Source organism: Myotis daubentonii, chromosome 3 (assembly GCF_963259705.1).
Source record: "Myotis daubentonii chromosome 3, mMyoDau2.1, whole genome shotgun sequence".
NCBI lineage: Eukaryota > Metazoa > Chordata > Mammalia > Chiroptera > Vespertilionidae > Myotis > Myotis daubentonii.
In genome coordinates, this window is record NC_081842.1 from 213890528 (window position 1) to 213913487 (window position 22960).

Consider the following 22960-nt stretch of genomic DNA (forward strand, 5'->3'; position numbering starts at 1 on the left):
GAGGGACACTTCCCCCACACACACACCCAGTGCACGAATTTCGTGCACCGGGCCCCTAGTAGGAAATAAATGCTAAAAAAGATTGTTAAAATGAACTAGACTAGGCCTTTGTCCTGCCAGGGTACACACTGGGGGGAAGGGGTGGGGGAGGACAGTGAAAAACAAGTATCCTGTTAATAGGATATTCTGAATAATGGTTACAGCTAACATTTAATGAACACTCACTAGGCCAAATGAATTGTATTAAGGGTGTCCCAGCCCTAGCCTTGGAAAGCGGATACCCTCACAGAGCTTCCCAAATCCATCTCCTGAGCTCCTCGTAGTGCCTCCCTCAAAACGAGCTCTTCCACTCGGCAAATGCTCTGGGCTCCCACTGTGCCTAGGCCAGTGGCTCCCGCAGGATAGATGGGGCAGGACATGTGACTGGAGGAGTTGGAGGCATTGGGGGTAGCATATAGATAGATGCCCTGTCCAGTGCTTTGCCTACAGGAGCAGGAGAAATGAGACGGTGACTGGAAGGAGGTGTGGGGTGCCAGGAGCCGGTCCACCCTTGCTGCTTGACACAGTCCCTGCAGGGAAGAAACATCTGCACAGCATATGTTTCAAGGGACCTGGCGTATATGGCATACTGTTCTTAATATGTTTGCTCCCCCTCTTAGCCCCATGTGTTTGAACCAAGGTCACCTCCCCGAGAAAGGTTGTTTCCCCAGGTGGGGATTTTTCCCTGGAGTTAGGGATTAACAGGACTAAGGAAGGGAATAAATCAGTAAAACCCCTTAACTAAGTGCCAGACAGATAGTTAATCACCTTAACTATGAACAATCATGCTTAAACTACATAATCTTTACTTAGGATAATCTCCTTTAGTTACTTCCTTGTAGCTTAACAGAACAGTAGAGTAGTGACCTTGGAATGGAGACAACAAACATCCTAACCTTTGGAATAGAATGGATAGGATTAAAATCAAATGGTATAAATACAGATATAACAGGAAAATAAAGAACCTGGCTAGAGAACCTGGCTAGGCTGCTGATCAATTGAACGCTGTCTCTGTGTCATTCCTTCTACGGGGACTCTGTCCACACCTTTGGGAACCCCTGGACCTGTTGGGGCTGGACCCCAACAGTGGGGCAGAGTGTTGTTTTTTGTTTTGCCTCTTGTCCGGAGAGATGCCAGCAGAGGAGTAGGCTGTTAGAATGAACCAGTAACCAGGAAGCAGCTGATGCAGAGAGGAGGTAACTGCAGGAGCCAAGATCCAGAGCGTGAAGGGGTAAAGGGGGTGATGGGGGCATGAACCAGCGCTTGGAAGGAGCTGGCTTTAAATACGAGGATCGCCCTGGCTGGCTTGCTCAGTGGTTGTGTCCACTAAGGGTTGGATCCCTGGTCAAGGGCCCATACCTGGGTTGCAGGTTCCATCCCGGGACCCAATATGGGCACATGTGGGAGGCGACCAATCCATGTGTGCACATGTGGGAGGCGACCAATCCATGTGTCTGTCTCACATCGATGTTTCTCTCTCCCCCTCCCACCCTCCCTTTCACTCTCTAGAGAGCAATGGGAAAATCCTCGGGTGAGGATAAAAAAACAATAAATATGAGGAAAATTGGGTCCTACGGGTCTCACGCTCAATCACTGGGTTGTGGGGATGATAAAATATGAGGGTAAAGAAAAATGTAAAGTTCACTTCGTGGAGAGAGCACGGCAGGGATGACAACGCCAACGCACACGCTCCAACACCGGCCCCTTTGCACATGCGCGATGCGCCAGGTCGCGTCGGCCGAGTCGCTCTCGCGAGAAGAGCCGCGCAGGCATTAAACATGGCGCCTCCCAGTCCCGCGGAGCCTAAGGCCCCAGCCCCGTCGAGTGCGGCCAAGTCCGAGGAAGAGATGGTGCTGCCGGGATTTCCGGACGCAGACAGTTTCGTGAAGGTGAGTCCGCGGGGCCTCGGGCAGGGGGCGGGGGAGCACGGGAGCCGCCGCGGCCGGTCGGGGGTAGGCCTGGGCCCTCTCGGCGGCCGCCCTCCAGCCGCGCGCACCTCCGCGGAGCCGGGCGCCGGGCGCAGTCCCTCATAAACCTACCGGGGATGGGGTCTCACGCGGGCCACCGAGGGTCTCCCCGCTCCCCGGAGCCCTCGTTCTCCCAGGAGAGCCCTCCCCACAGGGGTGAGGACTTCCTGTCACCCCGATGTCCCAGCCCTCGGGACCTCGCCCCGCCCCCGCCGGAGCCACCCGCCCAACTCTGCGGAGGGCTCGGCTGCCTGATGTTCCCCACACCGGCCGGCGCCCCCTCCTGCCCGGGGGTGGCACCTCTCCCTCCCCTGGGCTCCAGTCCTACACAGGCCCCAAGCCTGGGCCGACTGTCACCTGTTACAGTGGCCCCCGAGCCTTCCCCTCTGGGGCCATGGGACATGGACCGGTGCCTTATGGAAGGAACACAGAGAGGGTTCATGTAAATCATTTGTGCAGTGCTGCCAGCTAGGAACAGACATAAAAAAACCTAGGTTCAAGCGCCTCGTGCATAGGTCTTACAAAATGAAACGAAAATAACGTGTGAGTTAGCCCTACAAATTCCCCACAACTCCACCCACGTTATGTCCACTTTATTATTAGCAGATGCTATGATTAACTCAGTTATTTGGCTTTGAGTAAGTTTCTGGACCTCTCTCTAGCCATGGTCCTGATTGGGGGCGTTCATGCTCACCAGCCGAGCAGCCACGTGCCCCACCATAAGCCCAGCTCCCACTTCCTTCCTCTTTTTTTTTTTTTTAAACATATTTTATTGATTTTTTAGAGAGGAAGGGTGAGGGATAGAGAGTTAGAAACATTGATGAGAGAGAAACATCGATCAGCTGCCTCCTGCACACCCCCCACTGGGGATGTGCCGGCAACCAAGGCACATGCCCCCGACCGGAATCGAACCTGGGACCCTTCAGTCCGAAGGCTGACGCTTTATCCACTGAGCCACCAGTTAGGGCATCTTTTTTTTTTTTTTTTTAACATATATTTTTATTGATTTCAGAGAGGAGGGGCGAGGGAGAGAGAAACATCAATGATAAGAGAGAATCATGGATCAGCTGCCTCCTGAACGCCCTCTACTGGGGAATCGAGCCCACAACCCGGGCATGTGCCCTTGACCGGAATCGAACCCGGGACCCTTCAGCCCATAGGTCGATGCTCTATCCACTGAGCCAAACCAGCTAGGGTTCTCTTTTCTTTCTTGGGAAACATCTATTTCACAACTCACAATGAAGTCATTTGCATTATCTATGATAGCAATGTCAGGTTTCTCCTCTTGTTATCACACAATTAAAATAGAGGACTGGTTGGCACGAACTGAACCATAAACAGAAGTCCAGTTGTGGGCAGTAGCCGTTATCAATTGGTCATCCAAAAGTTTTAGACTGTGCTTATACTGGTTTTAAATGCCTGCCCAAATGAAAACACAAAATTAAATTCCTGTAAAAAACTCATGGCCCTAACCGGTTTGGCTCAGTGGATAGAGCGTCGGCCTGCGGACTTAAAGGTCCCAGGTTCGATTCCGGTCAAGGGCATGTACCTTGGTTGCAGGCACATCCCCAGTAGGGGGTGTGCAGGAGGCAGCTGATCGATGTTTCTCTCTCGTCGATGTTTCTAACTCTCTATCCCTCTCCCTACCTCTCTGTAAAAAAATCAATAAAATATATTTTTTAAAAAACAAAACTCATGGATCTGAATTTGAGTAGTAATGGTAGTGATCCTAAGTGATTTTAATGAGTTTTTGTAATCCTCTCAACAGCTTATGGGGTAGGCACTTTTGTGATGCCTCTTTTTCAAAGGAGGAAACTAAGGTCCAAATAAATGAAATAACTTAAGATCGCAGTTAGTAGGTAGCAGAGTCAAGATTCAAACCCAGGCCGTTTTGAATACTAGCATATTATATATGTACTAGAGGCCCAGTGCACGAAATTTGTGCATGGGTAGGGTCCCTAGCGGCTGCCAGCCACCAGCCGGGGCCTTCCTTCGTTCTGTGCCGCCCCCTGGTGGTCAGCGCACATCATAGCGAATGATGGAACTCCCGGTTGGTCAAACTCCAGAGGGGACACTTTGCATATTAGGCGCATATATATGTAGATTTGTTCTTTTATTCCCCACTCTTCCAAGAATGTAAGCTCCAGAACTTGGTTTTGTGTTCACCATTGTATCCTGAGAGCCTGGGGTAAAATCGACACCAAATGAATATTTGTGAGATTGTATGTCTTCCTCATCTAGCACAGGTGGGGGACGTCCAGCTTGCAGGCATATAAGGCCCGCAGAATCATTTGGTCTGGCCCTGCCAGGGCATTAGTAGAGAGTTAATTAAATGTTTGACCAAATAGAGCAGGCTCATTTTTAAGTTGGTCATTTCGTGTGGCCCGCGGATGATGTTGTACATACCCAAAAAGCCCTTGGCAGGAGAAACGTTCCCACCCCTGCTCTAGCACAACGTGTCATGTATAGCAGATGTTTAAAACATGCTTGTTTTTCTGGTTTTTGGCAGTTTGCTCTTGGGTCAGTAGTGGCCGTCACCAAGGCATCTGGGGGCCTACCACAGTTTGGCGATGAGTATGATTTTTACCGAAGTTTTCCTGGCTTCCAGGTATTTTGTGAAACACAGGGAGACAGGTTGCTTCAATGGTAAGTACTAAATACGGTTGTTGTCTTTTATGTTTAAAGAAATGAATATAGTTTTCTGAAATGTGTGTGGGTTTTATTTACCATAATTTTCTGTGTTATAAAAAGCTATGAAGTGTAAAAATGAAACACTGGATTTTGATTTTATATAGGACTTGTAAGCCTGGATTCAAGATCCTTTCACACAAGTTGCAGAGTCACGAGATTTAGCTTTCTGATAAGGTTTTAGGACAGACAATACACAAACACTGGTCTAGCTGTTGCATGACAGATTTAGAAAATGTTTTAGATTTTATGTTGAAACGACAACTGCAGAATACATTATTTACATTGTATTATACATTTTTTAGAATTCAAAGGCAGCTTTGAGGTAATTTCTTCTACCCCTTCAATTAGCAGATGAGTCTTAGCGAGATATAGTGAATTTCCCAAGGCCACACAATGTTGTTTTCGTTTTATTTTTAGGAAGGGAGAGAAAGAAACATCTATGTGAGAGCAGAATTCAATCAGCTGCCTCCTCCATGGCCCCTACACGGGATTAAGCCCACAACCTGGGCATATGCCCTGACCAGGAATCGAACCAGCAACCTTTCAGTGCATTGGATGATGCCCAACCAACTGAGCCACACTGGCCAGGGCCACACAATGTTTTTAATAAGAGTGCAAGTTTTATTAGTTCAATCATAAAGTATTAGAAATAGTCTGAGCCAAGCCTTTCAAGCTTTCTCCAAGTTTGTAAAGAAATGAATAAAAGTATACAAACTAATCTTGGTTTTCTTGTCCTTAGCATGAGCAAGGTAATGCAGTACCATGGATGTCGAAGCAACATTAAGGATCGAAGTAAAGTGACTGAGTTGGAGGACAAGTTTGATTTACTAGTTGATACCAATGATGTTATTCTGGAAAGAGTGGTGAGTATTGCACCTTACTCTTAAGATAACTAACAAATGAAGAGCTTTTGTATTATCAGAAAATGAAAAAAAACCAAGCACCTTAGGAAATGAAAAGAAAGTTTAGCACTTCTTGCCTATAACATTTCTTTTGTCTTATAGTTGGCTCCTCCCCACCCCACCCCCAAAAAATAACGCAATTGTGTTCAAGTATATCACTTCAAAATTTCACTGCCCAGTGAAACCCTATTTTTAAAGTGCCTTCTTATAAACCTACTTTCCAGATTTGCAAATCTTGTTTGTATTGTAAGAGAAGAGGTCTCTGGATGCAAAGCCCAACCAAAACTTGGTCTGATTTTACTGTTATTCACAATCTGCTAAACACTCTGACTCACATGATTGGAAGGGTATGTGGATCGTTTGATCTAGCTTACCGCCTTTACACAGAACTCTACAGCAGAATATTATTTACAGAAACACACAGAGATTATCCAAAACAAATCTAGCCCTGTGAAGGTTCTACAGATATTTAAATCAGACTCTCCTGTCCTCTGAAATCCTCTCTTCCATAGCCTGAGTGCCCACAGGTATTTCCATGGTTTCTTGTATCTTCTGATTTCATGTCCTGCCATGCTACCATCGGTCACCTGGGTGCACTTCTGTTAGTGGTGCCCCAGCTGGTACTCCGCGTCTGCTTCTATAGTACAAAGTAGGTCAGGACACTCTTCATCCTCATTGCAAATACTGACCTTCTGTGTTTAATATTTGCAGTCTAGGGTCTTTTTAATTATTTTGGTGGGCCACGTCACTATTAAATCAGGTTTGAAGTTTCAGCCCAATTCAGAACTGTAAAGAAAGTTGAAGAAGGGTCGGGAGTGGCTGATTTCTGCCCTGTCTTTGAGCAGAGAATGCTTTCATTGCTCTTATATGTGTATATTCTCTGAATATAGTTCTTGAACTTTTAGGTAATTAACTCTGTTAACCTTGAAAAGAAGATACTGAGCTAATATCTCTCCCACTCTTAGGGTATTTTACTGGATGAAGCATCAGGTGTGAATAAGAATCAGCAGCCCGTCCTCCCCACAGGACTACAGGTCCCCAAAACAATCGTGTCCAGCTGGAACCGCAAGGTGAGGCTTCTCTCACATTCCCTACAGCACCTAATGTCAGCTTTGGCCCATTCTGGTTTGCATTTTTGTTCTAATTTGTTGGATGCAGCCCTGACCGGTTTGGCTCAGTGGATAGAGCGTCGGCCTGCGGACTCAAGGGTCCCAGGTTCGATTCCCGTCAAGGTCATGTACCTTGGTTGCAGGCACATCCCCAGTGAGGGGATGTGCAGGAGGCAGCTGATCAATGTTTCTCTCTCGTCGATGTTTCTAACTCTCTATCCTTCTCCCTTCCTCTCTGTAAAAAATCAATAAAATATATTTAAAAAATTGCTGAAACCGGTTTGGCTCAGTAGATAGAGCGTCGGCCTGCGGACTGGAGGGTCCCGGGTTCGATTCCGGTCAAGGGTATGTGCCTGGGTTGCGGGCACATCCCCAGTGGGAGATGTGCAGGAGGCAGCTGATCGATGTTTCTCTCTCATCGATGTTTCTGGCTCTCTGTCTCTCTCCCTTCCTCTCTCTGTAAAAAATCAATAAAATATATTTTAAAAATAATAATAATAATAATAATTTGTTGGATGCAGAAGTGGCCACTGCCTAACTCATTCTCATAAACAGATATACCTTTATTCCACTCTCTTCTTTACTTTGCACACCACCCCCTCCAGTGTCACACACATACACTTTTTTTCCCCACACATTCTTAAATGAATGACTCTTGGAAGGCATAAGTTGGATTTATTCTTCTAATTCATTGAGTTGCTGTGTTATAAAGTCTTGTATTCGTTGATCATAGGCAGGAGAATATAGCAAAAAAACAAAATCTGAAACTTTCCGGCTGCTTCATGCAAAAAACATCATCCGACCTCAGCTTAAATTCCGAGAGAAGATTGACAATTCCAACACTCCATTTCGTCCTAAAATCTTCATCAAGCCCAATGCCCAGAAACCCCTCCCTCAGGGTAAGTAGTGCACACTTTCCCTAACCAAACTAATAAAGGGGAAAAGGCCTCCCTCCCACCGTCCTTTCCTCAAAGGGAGCCAGTAACCCTCCACACCAGACAGGATGTCAATGTGTCTGCCCCTTTGTGATGTGTTTGTCACTGCTTGGTCCCCAGCACTCTCCAGAGAAAGGAGGGAGTGCCCACAGGATCGTCCTGAGGACTTGGATGTCCCCGCTGCTCTGGCAGATTTCATCCATCAGCAGAGAACGCAGCAAGTGGAGCAGGACATGTAAGTGTTTGCCTCTCTGAACTTCATGCCACATTTGCATTGCTGTTTTTGATTGAATTTATTGGGGGTGACACTGGTTAATAAAATACAGGTTTCATCTATACATTGCATTTCTATACCACATTTTCTTATGTCAAATGTATTTTTGTGCCACATTTTCACTCGCTTTACTTTTGTAAAACGTCTAAATGAGCACAGAGAATGTTCCACCTTATCTCCTGTTTGTGTTTGCGGAGGGCCTGCACAGCACCGTCCTCTGTGGCCTTCCGTGCAGTCCTAAGAGGTGGCAGTGGCTCCCCTCGCCATTGTAAGGATGTGAAAACAGAGTTAGAGATGCTGACTTTGCACAGAACTTGAACCCAAGTTTTCTTAAATTGTACTTCCTCTATACCGCTCCGCTTTTCTTGTTAGGTGGGAGTCAAACAGTAAGCTAAGGTTCACTAATAAATTAAGGAAAAGACATTTTTCACTGGCAGAATAAGCATTTTGGAAGCCCTCTGCTTAAAACAGACAAAAGGACTTTGTCCTCAGAATAAAGAAAGAGGTGATGAAAACTGTGTTAGTGTTGGTCTTTTTCTCACATAGCCAGGCTGTCTGAGCACTCCTTCAGCCCCAGCTGTCCATTGTGAGGCCACAGGTTAATGCTAAAGAAACAAAGGTAATGAAGGCGGCCCTGCCCTCAAGGAGCCCAGAGACTCGGGATTTTCATACAATAGCTGATGGAGGAGCAGAAAAAAGACATCATTTGATGCACAACCATATTTTCCCCACCCTCTCTCACTTCACAGCTTTGTTATTCCAAACCACAAGGAATTAGATACTTCACATTTTTGTATCATCCACAACACGGACCATACAGTCCTTTGCAAATAAGTGCTCAGATCTTTATAATAGATTTAATTGTCCTACTTTAAGGACAAGCGAGTATCATCTGAATTTTTTTCTTATGCACTTCAGTTATCATTGAAATAATGATGCTTTTGCCCAGCCAGTGTGACTCAGTGGTTGAGCATCGACCTATGAGCCAAGAAGTCTCTGATTCCTTTCCCGGTCAGGGTGCATTCCCGGGTCGTGGGTTCAATCCCCAGTAGGGGGCATGCAGGAGGCAACTGATTGATGTTTCTATCTCTCTCTCCCTTCTCACTCTGCTTTCCTCTCTCTCTAAAAAACAAAAACATGTTTTAAAAGGAGAAATAATGATGCTTTTTATGTAGAGAAAATATTTTCACGATGGTCTTTTTTTCCATTTGTTTTTACAAATTGGAGTAAAAATGGAATTAGTAAAAAAAGATTTTTTGTTTGTTTTATTTACTCAGGTTTGCACACCCTTATCAATACGAACTAGATCACTTCACTCCACCGGATGCAGTCCTTCAAAAGCCACAACCCCAGGTTAGCACCCAACTCACTTTATGGCTGGTATCTGAGTAGCCCAGGAAGAACCAAACAGCGAGATTAGCTGATATGATTTTGACTTTCCCTAAATATCTGTAAAATAGTAGGTTATGACTTTGTATCATTTATTGAACTCTTAATTCATTGTGCACTTTAGTGAAGGATGATTCTTAACATTCCTCTCCTTTTCTGCCTGGACTTTTGTGACGCAGTTATATAGGCCTGTGGGAGAGACACCCTGCCATTTTGTATCTTCCCTGGATGAACTAGTGGAACTCAATGAGAAGCTCCTGAAATGTCAAGAATTTGCCATAGACTTGGAGGTAACTTGTAAATGACTTGGAGTGAAATTTTTACATTTTCTGTGAGTTCATCTGGAGAAATATAAAATTAATACTAACTTAAATCTGTGCTTTGGTAAAAAGTAATTAATCCTACAACTTGTTTCATAACTGTTCAAAATCAGTATTGGGACGCCTAGTCAAATCCGTTTTTCCTGTTCTTCCTTCTTTCCGCGCGTTTAGCACCATTCTTACAGGAGCTTCCTGGGGCTGACCTGCCTCATGCAGATTTCCACCCGGACCGAAGACTTCATTGTGGACACCCTGGAGCTGCGAAGTGACATGTACATTCTCAACGAGAGCCTCACAGACCCAGCTATTGTCAAGGTCAGCCAGCCTTTTTCAGTCCTGCCTGTAAGCTCAAGACTTAAGTGCTTTTCAGTTTACTGTTTTATTATTTCAACATAGGCCCAATAACATTGAGAGAAATCGTTGTAATTTCCTACACTAGAGTACCACACACTAAACTGCTTTTGTTTCTAAACTTCTGTTAGAACAGCTAAGACTTAGCTCATTACCACCCAGAAAAATGTTAAATCATTTTAATGATTACGGCTGTGAGTCTGTGCCATCAAGATTGTTTGAACTTAATGACTAGCCTTGAAGCAAGCAGAGCCGCTTCCTTAGAATCATTGACTGTTAGCACACTTTTAAGAGTGTGCAATTAGGAGTGTAGAAGGCTGGGGCCCAAATTAAAAGAAGCATTTAGAACGCAATCCATCTTAATCTTCCTTCTGGCTTCTAATTCCAGTGTTCTGATAACCTGGAGGCAGAGTTCACTTGAGAGCACAGGGGCCTTACGCAGGTGCTGCATGGCTCTGGTCTTGTTTGCAGGTCTTCCATGGTGCTGATTCAGACATAGAATGGCTGCAGAAGGACTTCGGGCTGTACGTCGTGAACATGTTTGATACCCATCAGGCAGCGCGCCTTCTTAACCTGGGCAGGCATTCGCTCGACCATCTGCTGAAACACTACTGCAATGTGGAATCAAACAAGCAGTACCAGCTGGCTGATTGGAGAATACGGTCAGTTTGCTCCTGACAAGGAAATATGGTGTAGAAGAAAGTGGGTGTTCATTAACCTCATCCATGGAGACCTGTGTTCAGCCTATAACACTGTCTGAGGCTTGAGCTGAGCTGTTGCCATTGGCATAAGTGAAGCTGGAATTGTGGAGTTGTGGAGGGCTGTGGTGCACTACGCTCCATGGAAGGTGGTTGAAAGAGATGTGCCATGTCAGCATTCGTCATGACATCTCATTTGAAACACATCTCCCTAGTGGGATGGTTGTATATGTGTGTGAGATGATCTCCCATAGGCATGAGAGTTCTAAGGCACGTGGTTGAGCCTGGCCAGATTGCTCAGCTGGTTAGAGCATTATCCCGATAGGCCAAGGTTTTGGGTTCAATCCCGGGTCAGGTTACATGCAAGAATCAGCCAATGCATGCATGCATAAGTGAAACAACAAATCGATGTTTCTTCCTTCCTCTCTAAAATCAATTTAAAAATAATAATAGCCAAAACCGGTTTGGCTCAGTGGATAGAGCGTCAGCCTGCGGACTGAAGGGTCCCAGGTTCGATTCCGGTCAAGGGCATGTGCCTGGGTTGCGGGCACATCCCCAGTGGGAGATGTGCAGGAGGCAGCTGATCAATGTTTCTCTCTCATCGATGTTTCTAACTCTCTATCTCTCTCCCTTCCTATCTGTAAAAAATCAATAAAATATATTTTAAAAATAATAATAATAATAATAATAATAATAATAATAAATCAATAAATGAAATTTTAAAAAATAAAGTTACCCTTATAATAATAAGTGTTTACTATAGGATAGGGTTGTGATGGTGTCCTGCCACATTTTTTGGAATTCTTGCTCAACTTGATCCTTTTCAGACGACTAGCTTTCTCCATAAGTTTACAGGGCTGTTGTATGAAGAAGCCATTAAACTTTTCTCCAATTCTGCATGTCAGGATTTATAAAGAGAATCTAAAGTCTGAATAGAAGGTGAAAATTGACAAAATCTAAAAGCCACTACCTGCTAGTTAACCCTTGCCATGTGCCACCCACCAAGCTAAGCACTGTAGGGATGTTGTCCTGTGTGATCCTCACCGTAGCTACGAGGGGCCTTTCCATTTTGTAGGTCTGGAAAGTGAGCTCAGAGAGCTTAGGTGACATCCAAGCTCAGATATCTGGAGCTAAGACTCAAACTCAGGTGGCAAAGTCCTTATTTCCAACATCATTGTCTTGCCGCCCTTTCTACCCGGCTGTGAAACTGGCCTGCCGTCAGCTGTGAAAGAATCTTTGATAACAAAGGGGGCCAAGCGAGTCAGCGCCTACAGAGTAGACAACTGAAGTGCGGCTGCTGAGGGAAGTTAGTGAAAGCGTCCTCTGTCACTGTTGTAGGCCTCTGCCCGAGGAAATGCTCAACTACGCCCGAGATGACACCCATTACTTGCTTTACATCTATGATAAAATGCGGTTGGAACTGTGGGAGCGAGGCAACGGCCAGCCCGTCCAGTTGCAGGTGGTGTGGCAGCGCAGCAGGGATATCTGCCTCAAGGTAAAGCCACCCGCACACAAACCCGGACTTTCTTCCTTCCTGATGAGGTCCCAGGTCTTTCCTTGCTCTTTACGTTCATGACGAGAGCCAAACGTTTGAAGAGCCCAGGGCACAATTTTTTTTAAAATCTTTATTGTTGAAAATATTAAATATGTCCCCTTTTTTTCCCCGAGTGACCCCTAGCTGCCCCTCCCCGCCGCCCCCACCCCAGGCTTTCACCACCGGGGCACAATTTTGGTCATGAATATTCTGTGACATTTTGCAGAAATTCATCAAACCTATCTTCACGGATGAGTCCTACCTTGAACTATATAGGAAGCAAAAGAAGCACCTCAACACGCAGCAGCTGACAGCCTTCCAGCTGCTGTTTGCCTGGAGGGACAAGACCGCTCGGAGGGAAGATGAAAGTTACGGGTAAGGGACCAGGGATTCTTTTAACATTTCTCGTAGGCTGAACAGATCTGGTAACAAGGAAATAATGGACGTTTCCTCCTTTTGCCATGAAAGCTGGTTACATTTTCCCCTGGGTTATAGCATTTAATGGAACTTGCTGGCTGAACCTAATGTAATCCGCCCATTGTGTGTTTTGTTCCAGATACGTCCTGCCAAACCACATGATGCTAAAGATAGCCGAAGAGCTGCCTAAGTGAGTCTGAGCGCCGGTGAACATGTTCCCACTTTCTCAGCAGAGAAATGTGGTCCTTCAAAAGCAAGCTTCTGTGATGTATTCCCTCAAGGCTGACTCAGAGATTGGCCTCGAAGGAAGTGCTCAAGTCCAGGAATGTAGAGCTTCTGCCCTCGGGCTGCCATTCAGGAACTGAAACTTCTGAACTGGAACGTTTCAGCGGTTATGCCGTATGTTGAGTCCCGTGGAAGCCTCTGAGCCTGTGGCATCGGCATCCACTTTCAAGGGATTCTCTCCAGACTAAGGCATCTCGTGGTTTTAAATGTCTTATGATGCTGATTGAAGTATAAGCACAGAATCTAAATCCATAATCTTCTGTTCATCCCGTTGTGGAACTGCATATCAGCAGGGCTATGGTCCTCTCTGCTTTCCCCGAGAGCAGGCGCAGGCTGTGTGAGGACCTGTGCCAAGCTGGTGCTGCAGAGTGTGGGAAGCAGCTGGCCCCGCTGCCCTGCCATCACTGTTTTCTTAGTCTCCCTCTGCCTTAGCGCCCTGGCCCTACCTGATCATTGCTCTTGTCCGGAAGCCTTTGAGAGCTGTGTTCCTAAGTAGTGAGTTGCCTGTGTTCTTGTCTTCAGGGAACCTCAGGGCATCATAGCTTGCTGCAACCCTGTACCCCCTCTCGTACGGCAGCAAATCAACGAGATGCATCTTTTAATCCAGCAAGCTCGGGACATGCCCCTGCTCAAGGTAAGAAGCCTTTCTGCAGAAGGGTCCCCAGTCCACAGCCTGTTCTGTCTGTCAGCGTCTTGCTCCTTGTAGTCTCCTACTTAAAAGATCTCTCCACTCTAGAAAGCAAGGGAACAACAGGGCTTATGAAACCCAGTGGGAGTGCCTTCTTTATGGTAGTCACAGCTAATGCGCATCCTTCTTAGGGCCTTATTTCTGATGCTCTACCAACTAATGTCTAGTGCAGGGGTGGGCAAACTTTTTGACTCGAGGGCCACAATGGGTTCTTAAACTGGACCGGAGGGCCGGAATAAAAGCATGGATGGAGTGTTTGTGTGAACTAATATAAATTCAAAGTAAACATCATTACATAAAAGGGTACGGTCTTTTTTTTTTTAGTTTTATTCATTTCAAACGGGCTGGATCTGGCCCGCGGGCCGTAGTTTGCCCACGGCTGGTCTAGTGACTGGGCTGGTTACCTGTTCGAAGGCAGTTAGCCTCATGAATGAAATGGAGGAGGCTCTGGTGAGGGAGCTCAGATGTGAGAGGTGGTGCCCTGAGGAGGGTGGTGGTCACAGAAATGGAAAGGAGAGGGCAGGTGCAAGAAGCACCGTCAGAAGAAAAGCTGATGGTGAAACAGCTGCCGTTCCTCTGAGCACCGCGCTACGTCCCGCCGAGGTGCGCTCTGAGTGGCAGGTGGATTGGGAGATGATGGAAGTGGCGTCAAAGACAGCTCACTCCAAACACGAAGCCCAGGGGACGAGGACGCAAGGAGAATGGGGGCTCCGAAAGAGCTGCTGTGTGTGCGTGTGCTGCTCAGGTCAGTGCAGTGTGTGTGCTTCTGTGAGGTGATACACGGTCAAGTAGGTTTGCATGTTTGATGTGTGTTGTGTTGGGACAGTTTTTAACGTGTTGCCTCAGTAGCATTATCAATATGTGCTAAGTCATGTTTGTAAGTTTTGGGAAGATTATTGATTCAGGAAGACTTAGAATCAGCTCCCTGGAGGTGAAAAGGAGACCCTGAAGATAAACACACTTGCAGTCTTCATGTTTAAATGTCTCAGCTCCACAGTTCGTCCACGTAAAGAGAGGAGCCTGGTTACTAGAGAAGAATTTTCTCAGGCTCTTTGGAAACCTACACTGTGCCTGGTCATGATAAAGGGCCCTATACTTTCATCCTACAGATCATGGCGGAGCACTCAGCAATGACAGTGCCAGGCACTGGGATGGAGGAAGGGCTGCAGGCAATCTCAGCTTTTGAAAAACACAGTCTAGTGAAGGGACACAGTCTTTGCTGAGGAACAAATGTGTGTGGCATCGAGTTCAGCAGCTTTCCTAATTCTCTCTGTTTCTCCTGTGTAGTCTGAAGTAGCGGCTGGAGTGAAAAAGAGTGGACCACTGCCGAATCCTGAGGTACAGTGACATGTCTGCTATCTCCCTGGGAAGATAGTGGTCCAAGCCAGTGCAAAATAACCACCTGCCAGGCCGGCGCCTCGCACTGGCGGGAGGCCTGCGTGCTGGCAGGCTTTTCATTGCACCTGTTGGTTTCTTTTTGATGCAGAGGTTGGAGAACGTTCTCTTTGGACCTCACGACTGCTCCCACGCCCCTTCAGATGGCTATCCTGTCACCCCAGCCAACGGTAAGGTCGAGGCCTCTGGAGTCTGGAGAGGCTGGGAAGCGGGTACACAACCCCATAGGCTCTGACCCTGCTGCCTTCTGTCCCTCCAGGGCCTGTGCCAGTGCAGAAACAGGCCAGCCTCTTCCCTGCCGGAAGAGAGGACAAGGCCCTGCTGGACTCCAAATGCCTTATCGCTACCGCCGTCATCACATTATTCAACGTGAGTCACCGCCAACGAGGTGATGCAGACCCACAGAAACGCCCTGGGTTCTTATGCCGGAGGGTTGCTTCCACCTCTGAAATTAATGCCAAAACTAAGACCCAGGAGCAGTGGGGATAGGCATGGAGGCAGATCGCGAGGTGGTTTGCTCTCTGGACAGGGGGTCCGTGAGAGGTAGGTAGAGGATTCTCCGTGAGTGAGCTCTGTGTGAAGAAAGTTGCGAGGAAGGATTGGCATCTTGATGCTCACTGTGCCTGGGAGATGAGAGGGTGTGGGCCAGTGATGCCCAGCAGGACTGTTTCCACTCTGCCACCCGATTCCCGGGAGGGAGAAGGGAGCTCTGATGAACGATAGAGTGTCCAGCGCGGACCTCCCTGACCAGTGCCAGCCTACCCGGGTGTGTGGGATAGAGAGAAAACTTTGACACGCTTTCCTACACTGTGGCTCCTTAGACATAGTGAGGAGCGGGGTACGCAGGCACCAGTAAGTGGGGTGAAGTTCGTTTCCCGTTCCAGAAAGAGGCTGAGTAACGGTAGGTAGTGACTGTTCAGTCTGCAGACAGCATGGCCAACTGGGCAAGGCCGTGCTCCTGGAATGCACATTCCGTTGTGACAGCTTATCCCAGTCTGTCCTGCCCAGCAGGCTCTTGTTTCTGCCAGGGACTTGACTACAGGTTCTTTGCAAAAGGAGGTTCAAGGTGCATTTGTTGGTCAGGATGGGTGATCCCTGGAATAACCAGGGATAAGAGGCTAAGACTCTAAATACTGCAGGCAGCTGATGTGGTAGAAGAGAAACAATTTCTAAAAAGAAAGAGCCAAGAAAGAGAAGCATAGTACAGGCTACTTAAATAGAGATACATATTAAGCTTAACGTATGTTCAGATGACAAAAGGCTGCTGGTTCAGCGGGTTTCAGGGTCCCAGTTCACAGCCATGCCATCACACTGGAATGCTGGGCCAAAGCCAGGAGGGGAAATGCTGCCCGCAGAGAGTACTACCTGGGAGTTGGCTTTCTGTTCACTTGATGACATACATTTAGATCAGGTCTTGCTTCAGTAATTCATGAGGAAAGAAGTCTGGAAGCTTTAGCTGACCACAGAGTTAATGAACCGTCAAGGTGACGAGGCAGCCCCCAATGTGAGCATGCCCTGTGGGCTGTGGGAACATGGAGGTGCCCACTCAGGCTGAAGGAGGCTGTGCTCTCTCCCTGTGCTCTGAGTGGCAGGGACTAACTACAGAGTAAGCAACAGGTTCGCACACGTTTTATGAACCCACTTGGAAGCAGCAGTCTGCTGCCTAATGTCATTGATTACTCATAAAGGTGTATAATTAGAAGTTTCAGGTACGTGTCGGGTTACGATCTGAAGTTCTAGAGCAGACAGACCTGGGTTTCCACCCCTGTCCTGCCTGTTAGCTCTGAGGCTCTGGAAGTCTTACCTCTCCAAGCCTCAGTTTCCTCATCTGGAAGGTGGTGAGAAAAGCACCGCCTACCTCACAGGTTGTAGGCACAGTGCTTTACTAACTATATTAAACAATCCACAGTGTGCTGTTACAGGCTAGTGTAGTGGCTCGTACATGGGAGGGGCTCGCAGACATTAGCCATTACTATTCTCTTGCTTGCATCTTAATTTCACAGAATGATTCCGGTTGTAAGTGACTGTTTTCTGTCTGTTCCTGCAGGAACCGAGTGCTGAAGAACATGGAAAGGCTCCATTAACAGTCGCACAGAAGAAAGCCCAGAACATAATGGAGTCCTTTGAAAACCCATTCAGGATGGTAAGTGATACAGGTACAGGATGTGTCGGTCTGGAAAGGAAGAGAGGGTGCAGGGGGTGGGCTGTCCCCAGTGTCCTGGTGGGGAGTCGAGGTCTCCTGACACGAAGCCAACAGGAATACCTCATTTGAGTGCCAGTGAACTAAGGCCATGTTGACGCTTGGAGCGGAGGCCTCCTGAGATGAAACCAACCAGAAATCCCCTCTGGGTACCCTGAAGCCTGGGCCCAGCTTCCATTTTTCACAGCGTTTAACGCGATTGTTTCCGTTTCTCCAGTTTCTGCCTTCGATAGAACACCACGCCCACATTTCTCAGGCAGCAAAGTTTGACCCATCATCAAAAATCTATGAAGTAAGTGGATTTGTCATCCTTTCTAAGACTGACTTTCTAAGAAAGGGAGACTCCTTAATTATTTGAACCAAGTTTCTGTTTTAAACAAACCCAACTGCAAACCCCCTGAAAATGAATGTGAAAACCCTTCTTATACAAGCATTTCTCCAGAGAGAGGGCCAGGCCTTTAATCTGGTTCTCAGGAGCTTTTGGGAAAACCCTTTAAGAAACAGGTCTTTGGGGGAGGGTTTTGGTTTGTTTTTATTTTTTTGTGCCTTTTTTAAATTGAGGTTTAATTTCTATGTAGTAAAGTGCACAGATGTTAAATGTACAGCTTTATGCATTTTTATGTGTGAATATTAATTTAAGGCTCTTAAAGGTGACAGCTTAAATTTTAAAACACTCTGTTTTATATTGTTTGGTTTGTTTTTAACAGCATTATGAATAAGAATAAGAAAACACCTTCCCTGGATCCCCATGAGATGTTCCTGGGAGCCAGCGTGTTAATTGTTAAAAGCCTTCTTCCTCCCTGCAGGAAGTGCCTGCTCTGATCAGATGGGTGGCCTGGCTCCCTCTGCTCACCAGCACCGCCCGAGAATCAGGCCAAAACCCTGATGGGCCTCAGCCCTGTCGCTGGTTGTTAGCTTGTTTTTAGAAATGGGGAGTCAGGCGGAGGTTTTGCCTTCTCTCCTCTTTCCCCCACTGGGTGTGGCACACTCACCAGCCATCCATCCCTTACTGTGCTTACATCTCCCACCACCTAGATGTGCTCTGAGGCCACAGGTAAATGCTGTCACAGAGGAGCACACAGGCTTGCAGAAGTCCTGCCTGAGTTCCAGCTCCCCGTTTACTAACCGTGTGTGTCCCTTCGGACAGGTTACTTAGCTTCTCTGAGCCTGTTGTTCCCAGGATTGTGGAAGGGATTGAATGATGATATGAAAGCATCTGGCCCAGTGCCTGGAACAGTTGTACCTTGTCCTTCTTAATAAGTATTATAAATAAAGCCAGCATGAGATTTTATTTTTTGTGTCATCAGATTTGGAATTTATGACTTAGAATGTGTGTAGTGACTAGGCCAGCATGCCCTGCATCGCCTCATTAAAAAAATAAAGCATTCCTAGGTGACTGAGTTTTGGAGTTTTTTTGTTCTGTTTTCATTATAGATCAGCAACCGTTGGAAGCTGGCAAGCCAGGTACAGGTACAAAAAGAATCTAAAGAAACTGCCAAGAAGAAGGCAGCTGAGCAAACAGGTAGCATTCACTTCCTTGTAAACTCAGCCACTCAGGTGTTTGTTAGAGTAGCCCTGGTGCCTCATTCTGTTACTCAGTCATTCGACAAAGTGCCAGACACAGCAGTGAGCAGGACAGACCCAGCCGCTGCCCCATGGAGCGTGCCTTCTACTGGGACAGTGGACAATAAGCCCCTCAGTGTATGTTCTGTCAGATGGCAGTAGGCATTACGCAGAGAGAGAGGTAGGAGGTGCCGGGTGGTGAGGTGGAGGGGACTCGGCAGGGAAGCAGGGGGTGAGGACATAGCACTCCAGGTGAGCTGGGCGGCCTCGGAGGGCTGGGAGCGGAGGCGTGCCAAGAGCTGACTACGCTTTGGAAAGGGCGCTCTGGCTGTTGTGTAGGGACCAGAGGGTAGAGGGCAGGGGTGGGAGCCCAGTGAGGAGACATGGCGGTCATCCAGGTGAGGGGGTGCTGGCTGGGAGGATGGCGGCAGAGGAGGGGGTGGAAGTTGTCAGAATGGAGGTTCCTGTGGTAGAGCCGACAGCACTTGGTGACGAGTCGGATGTGGTGGGTGAGGGAAAGGAAGGCGCTGTGGGTGCAAGAGGGTTTTGTCCTGAGCAGCCAGAAAGGTGGGGTCTCCGTCGAGAGGAGGGAGCCCATTTGATGCCGAAGAGGTTTTGGTTCTGGTCCTTGACATGCTGTGGTTGAGAGTCCTATTGGCGTCCTCAGAGATGTCAAGTAGGCCGTGGTGTTGGGTGTGGGTTCTTGGGAGAGGACCGGGGCGGGGGCGGGGGCGGGGTGGTCATCACCCTGTCAGAGTGAGAACCATGGCCCCCCTGCAGAGGCTGAGCAGCAGGGAGGGTGCCCCCCACTGGTAACCCGTGGACGGGGCAGGCAGGTGGGGATGGCGCCCTGGCCTGAGTCAGCAGCTCCATAGACAGTTCTCTCTCTTGCAGCTGCCCGGAACCAGGCCACCGAGGAGTACCAGGCAGCAGCGGAGCAGGCCGTGTCTGTCCGGCTGCAGGCGGCCGTACGTGCTGGCTTTTCTGCTGGGTCTTTGTGCCCTGGTCACTGCCAGGATTTTCCTCAAATATCAGGAGGACTTGCCTCTGCTGCGAATTCAATGCTCTTGTCCTTCCAGTTCATTTTGGCTTGCCATTAGTGCCTGCCTTATGTCCCCTCAAAAACGTTTATTTGTAAGGCCTCTGGGGTGGTTTCTTCCACTGGCTTGAATAGATAGGCCATCCCACCCGGCCAGCCGTAGACAGGAACTGAAGCCAGCAGTGTTCTCTGCCCCCGTAAATACTCCTCCTCACCCCAGAGTGCCCGGGAGGCTTGGCCCTGCCTTCCTTAAATGGCCCGTGTTGTCCCTGCTCAGACTCTCTGGCCCACACCCCTCTCACCGTCACTGCTCAGTCTCACCGCTTGGTAGGCACCCGAAGCCCTAGCAGTGTGCTCACAGCAGAGGCCGCGGCGTGGCCTCCTCTCACGTACCTCCATCTTCCCTCCCATGGATGTGTTCCACCTACAGCTAGAAAACGCCGCCATGAAGAGAGAGCGAGCAACAAGTGACCCAGGGACCACAGAGCAGAAACAGGAGAAGAAACGACTCAAAGTTTCCAAGAAGCCAAAAGACCCAGATGTACCAGAAAAAGATTTTACCCCTTATGACTACAGCAAGTCGGACTTCAAGGCTTTTGCTGGTGAGGCCAGATCTGCTGCCCTGTTGGGTGTCTGTCCAGGTCAGAGGAAGGGCAGCTGTAGAGTAAAGAAAGCGGGACTCAGTCCCAAACAGCCCTGACCAAGACATGCACCGCCCAGACTTAGGAGAGCAATGCAGAGAAACAGCAGTGACGGGGAGAAACCCATCCCCCACCACTGCCACCTGCCACCGGAGCGGACTTGCACCGGCCGCTGGAGTGGTTTAGCAAGAAGGCATCCATTCTAAGTGTCTGCACCCTTCCTCACCGCAGCTTGTGTCCAAAAACAGTTTCTCAGAGACACACACGCAGTAAAGATTGTGTTTGCGGGGAAAACCCGATGCCCATGATGCGAAGCTCTGGTTGGTGCCTTAGCCTGTGAGAGCCCGTCTGCTGTGCAGGCCGCAGGTGCATTCCTGACCGTCAGCCTCCTCGCCACTGTGTCCCTTTGGAGAGCGAGAAGGCCGGGCAGGGTGGTCGCCTCGGCCCAAGTTATGGACACTGGCACCATCCCGCACACAGACCCGAGCGGGTCTCCGGCGCTTTAGCACCCCCCGACCCCTGAGGACAGGCCTGTGAGCGTGTGGCCGGCCGCTGCCCTTCGCTCCTGAGAGCCCGGCATGAATTTACATCAGCCACAGTCCCTCCTCACAGAGCAGCGGTTCTCAGCCTGGGGGCCGTGACCCTTTGGGGGAACACATATATAATTACATATTGTTCTTGTGATTAATCACTATGTTTTCATTATGTTCAATCTATAACCATGAAATTGGGGTCACCACAATATGAGGAACTGTATTAAAGGGCCGCGGCATTAGGAAGGTTTAGAACCACTGTCATAAAGGGTAGCAACTGACAGCTCACACTTCCAGTGATAGCGCCCAGCCCAGCAGTGAGCCTGTCGTGTGTGTGAACTCACTCACATGATCACTCTTACCTTTCAGGAAGCAGCAAACCCAAACCTTCTTCCCAGTTTGATCCAAATAAGCAGACCCCGTCTGGCAAGGTAAGAAATACACGGGATTTCTAGTGAGTGTGGGGTGCTTATTTTTTTACCGCGTCTATGGCTGGGAAGACAGGTCCATCCAGGAACCTCTTGCATATCTTTCCCCTCACCTCATTTCTTCCCAGGCACACACAATACACACCAGTGATTCCAGCAGTTAAAAAAAAAAAAATTGTTTTAAGAGACTATAAAGGCTGGTGTATGGTTTTAAAGGTGTTTTTCTGTGTTTGCTACCATGGGAATGACAGCTGCAGGCCAGAAGCACTCCTGGTGCCGGCACAAGCCTGTATTTGCCCGTGTGGGTGTTGGTGCCAGGCAGAGCCAAATGGGGCTGAGAGTTTGGCATGTGGAGCATGAGGCCCGGGAGGAGCCCCCCAGTTCCTTTAATAGCTCATCTTGTCTTTGTGCTTCTTACCTTTTCAGAAATGTCTTGCAGCCAAAAAACTTAAACAGTCCATGGGAAACAAAAGCATGTCCTTTCCGACTGGAAAGTCAGACAGGTATGTAGTGAGGCCCAGAGGGCTGGACGGGAGGATGCTCAGCCTCTCGGGACCACGTCCCTTCTTTGAGTCTGGGAAAACGGAGATGGGCAGAGGGGAAGTGACTGTGGGAGGCCATGGATCAGTCTCAGCGGTCCCAGGGCCCACATGCCAGTCCTCAGCTCTCTCCACCCGTTACCAGTTTCCCAGTCACCTCAGAGCAAACGGGCTTGAAGTTTCCCTAGATGAGCCTGTTTCAGAGGAATAAAAACAACACACACAACCCCCCCGATGTTGAGTATTTATATCCTAATCCTTAGAGTAGCCCTGAGATCAAAGGACCCAGGGCTGGGTGGGGAACCGCTTCTCTGCCGAGGTCCATTTGGATATTTGTACATCCTTCGAGGGCCATACAAATCATCAATTTAAAAATTAGCTTGTATTTAGTCAGACATTTAATTAACTCACCCCTAATGCCTTGGCAAGGCCAGACCAAATGATTTCGTGTGGCCTGTGGACCGGACTTTCCCCACCTCTGCCCTAGGGTGTGCGTGATGAAGGAGGAACCTGCCTTTAGATCTTGGTCAGCTCAGCCAACCCTGTTGGGCCTCAGAGCACTGCCCCAGCCCACACACGGCGGGGGCGGGGGGGAGTTGCTGCCCTGCTCCCTTCTCCAGGATGCCACACAAGCTATTCTCCCTCAGTTCTGCAGCATTAGTGTGCGCAGCATTTTATGAATCAGCTGAGAACAAACATCCATCAAACTGAAAGAAGTAACTTGTTTTCATGCTGTCTCTGCAGGGGTTTCAGGCACAATTGGCCAAAGAGATAGTGTTGGAAGAGAACCTTGGGACCCCGCAGTGGACTGGAAGCACCAAATAGTGGTGTTGGTTTTGTACAGACTCATTTTTAAACCATTAAAAATAATTCTTACTGGAAGGAAACTGGTTCCTGGCTTTTCCTTTGCTGCCACCACAGCGCTGGCAGGAGAGGGCAGATCCCATCCTGTTCAGATCCACACCTTCAGCTGTCCGTGGGTAAGTATGGCCTTGGGGGCTACTGTGATTTCCGGAGAAATCC

At 48.3% G+C, this 22960-nt stretch overlaps 1 protein-coding gene across 2 annotated transcripts; it reads left to right on the forward strand.

Annotated features, from left to right (window-relative positions):
- The first annotated feature begins 1781 nt into the window (after positions 1-1781).
- On the forward strand, positions 1782-22849 carry EXOSC10 (exosome component 10). 2 transcript variants are annotated; one of them, XM_059691267.1, is made up of 25 exons: positions 1782-1928; positions 4516-4652; positions 5437-5560; positions 6565-6669; positions 7442-7607; positions 7764-7878; positions 9195-9270; positions 9486-9596; positions 9798-9941; positions 10449-10639; positions 12014-12170; positions 12436-12584; positions 12766-12816; positions 13434-13545; positions 14887-14937; positions 15086-15164; positions 15254-15363; positions 17042-17137; positions 17412-17486; positions 18629-18716; positions 19652-19725; positions 20227-20398; positions 21340-21401; positions 21825-21901; positions 22682-22849. In XM_059691267.1, the coding sequence occupies exons 1-25, from the start codon at positions 1818-1820 to the stop codon at positions 22710-22712; spliced, it is 2664 nt and encodes an 887-aa protein (XP_059547250.1). In that variant the 5' UTR covers positions 1782-1817; the 3' UTR covers positions 22713-22849. The 2 variants fall into 2 exon arrangements, with proteins under 2 accessions (XP_059547250.1, XP_059547251.1); XM_059691268.1 differs by lacking the exons at positions 18629-18716; positions 19652-19725; positions 20227-20398; ... (1 more) ...; positions 21825-21901; positions 22682-22849 and adding an exon at positions 17902-18485.
- Positions 22850-22960: the final 111 nt, after the last annotated feature.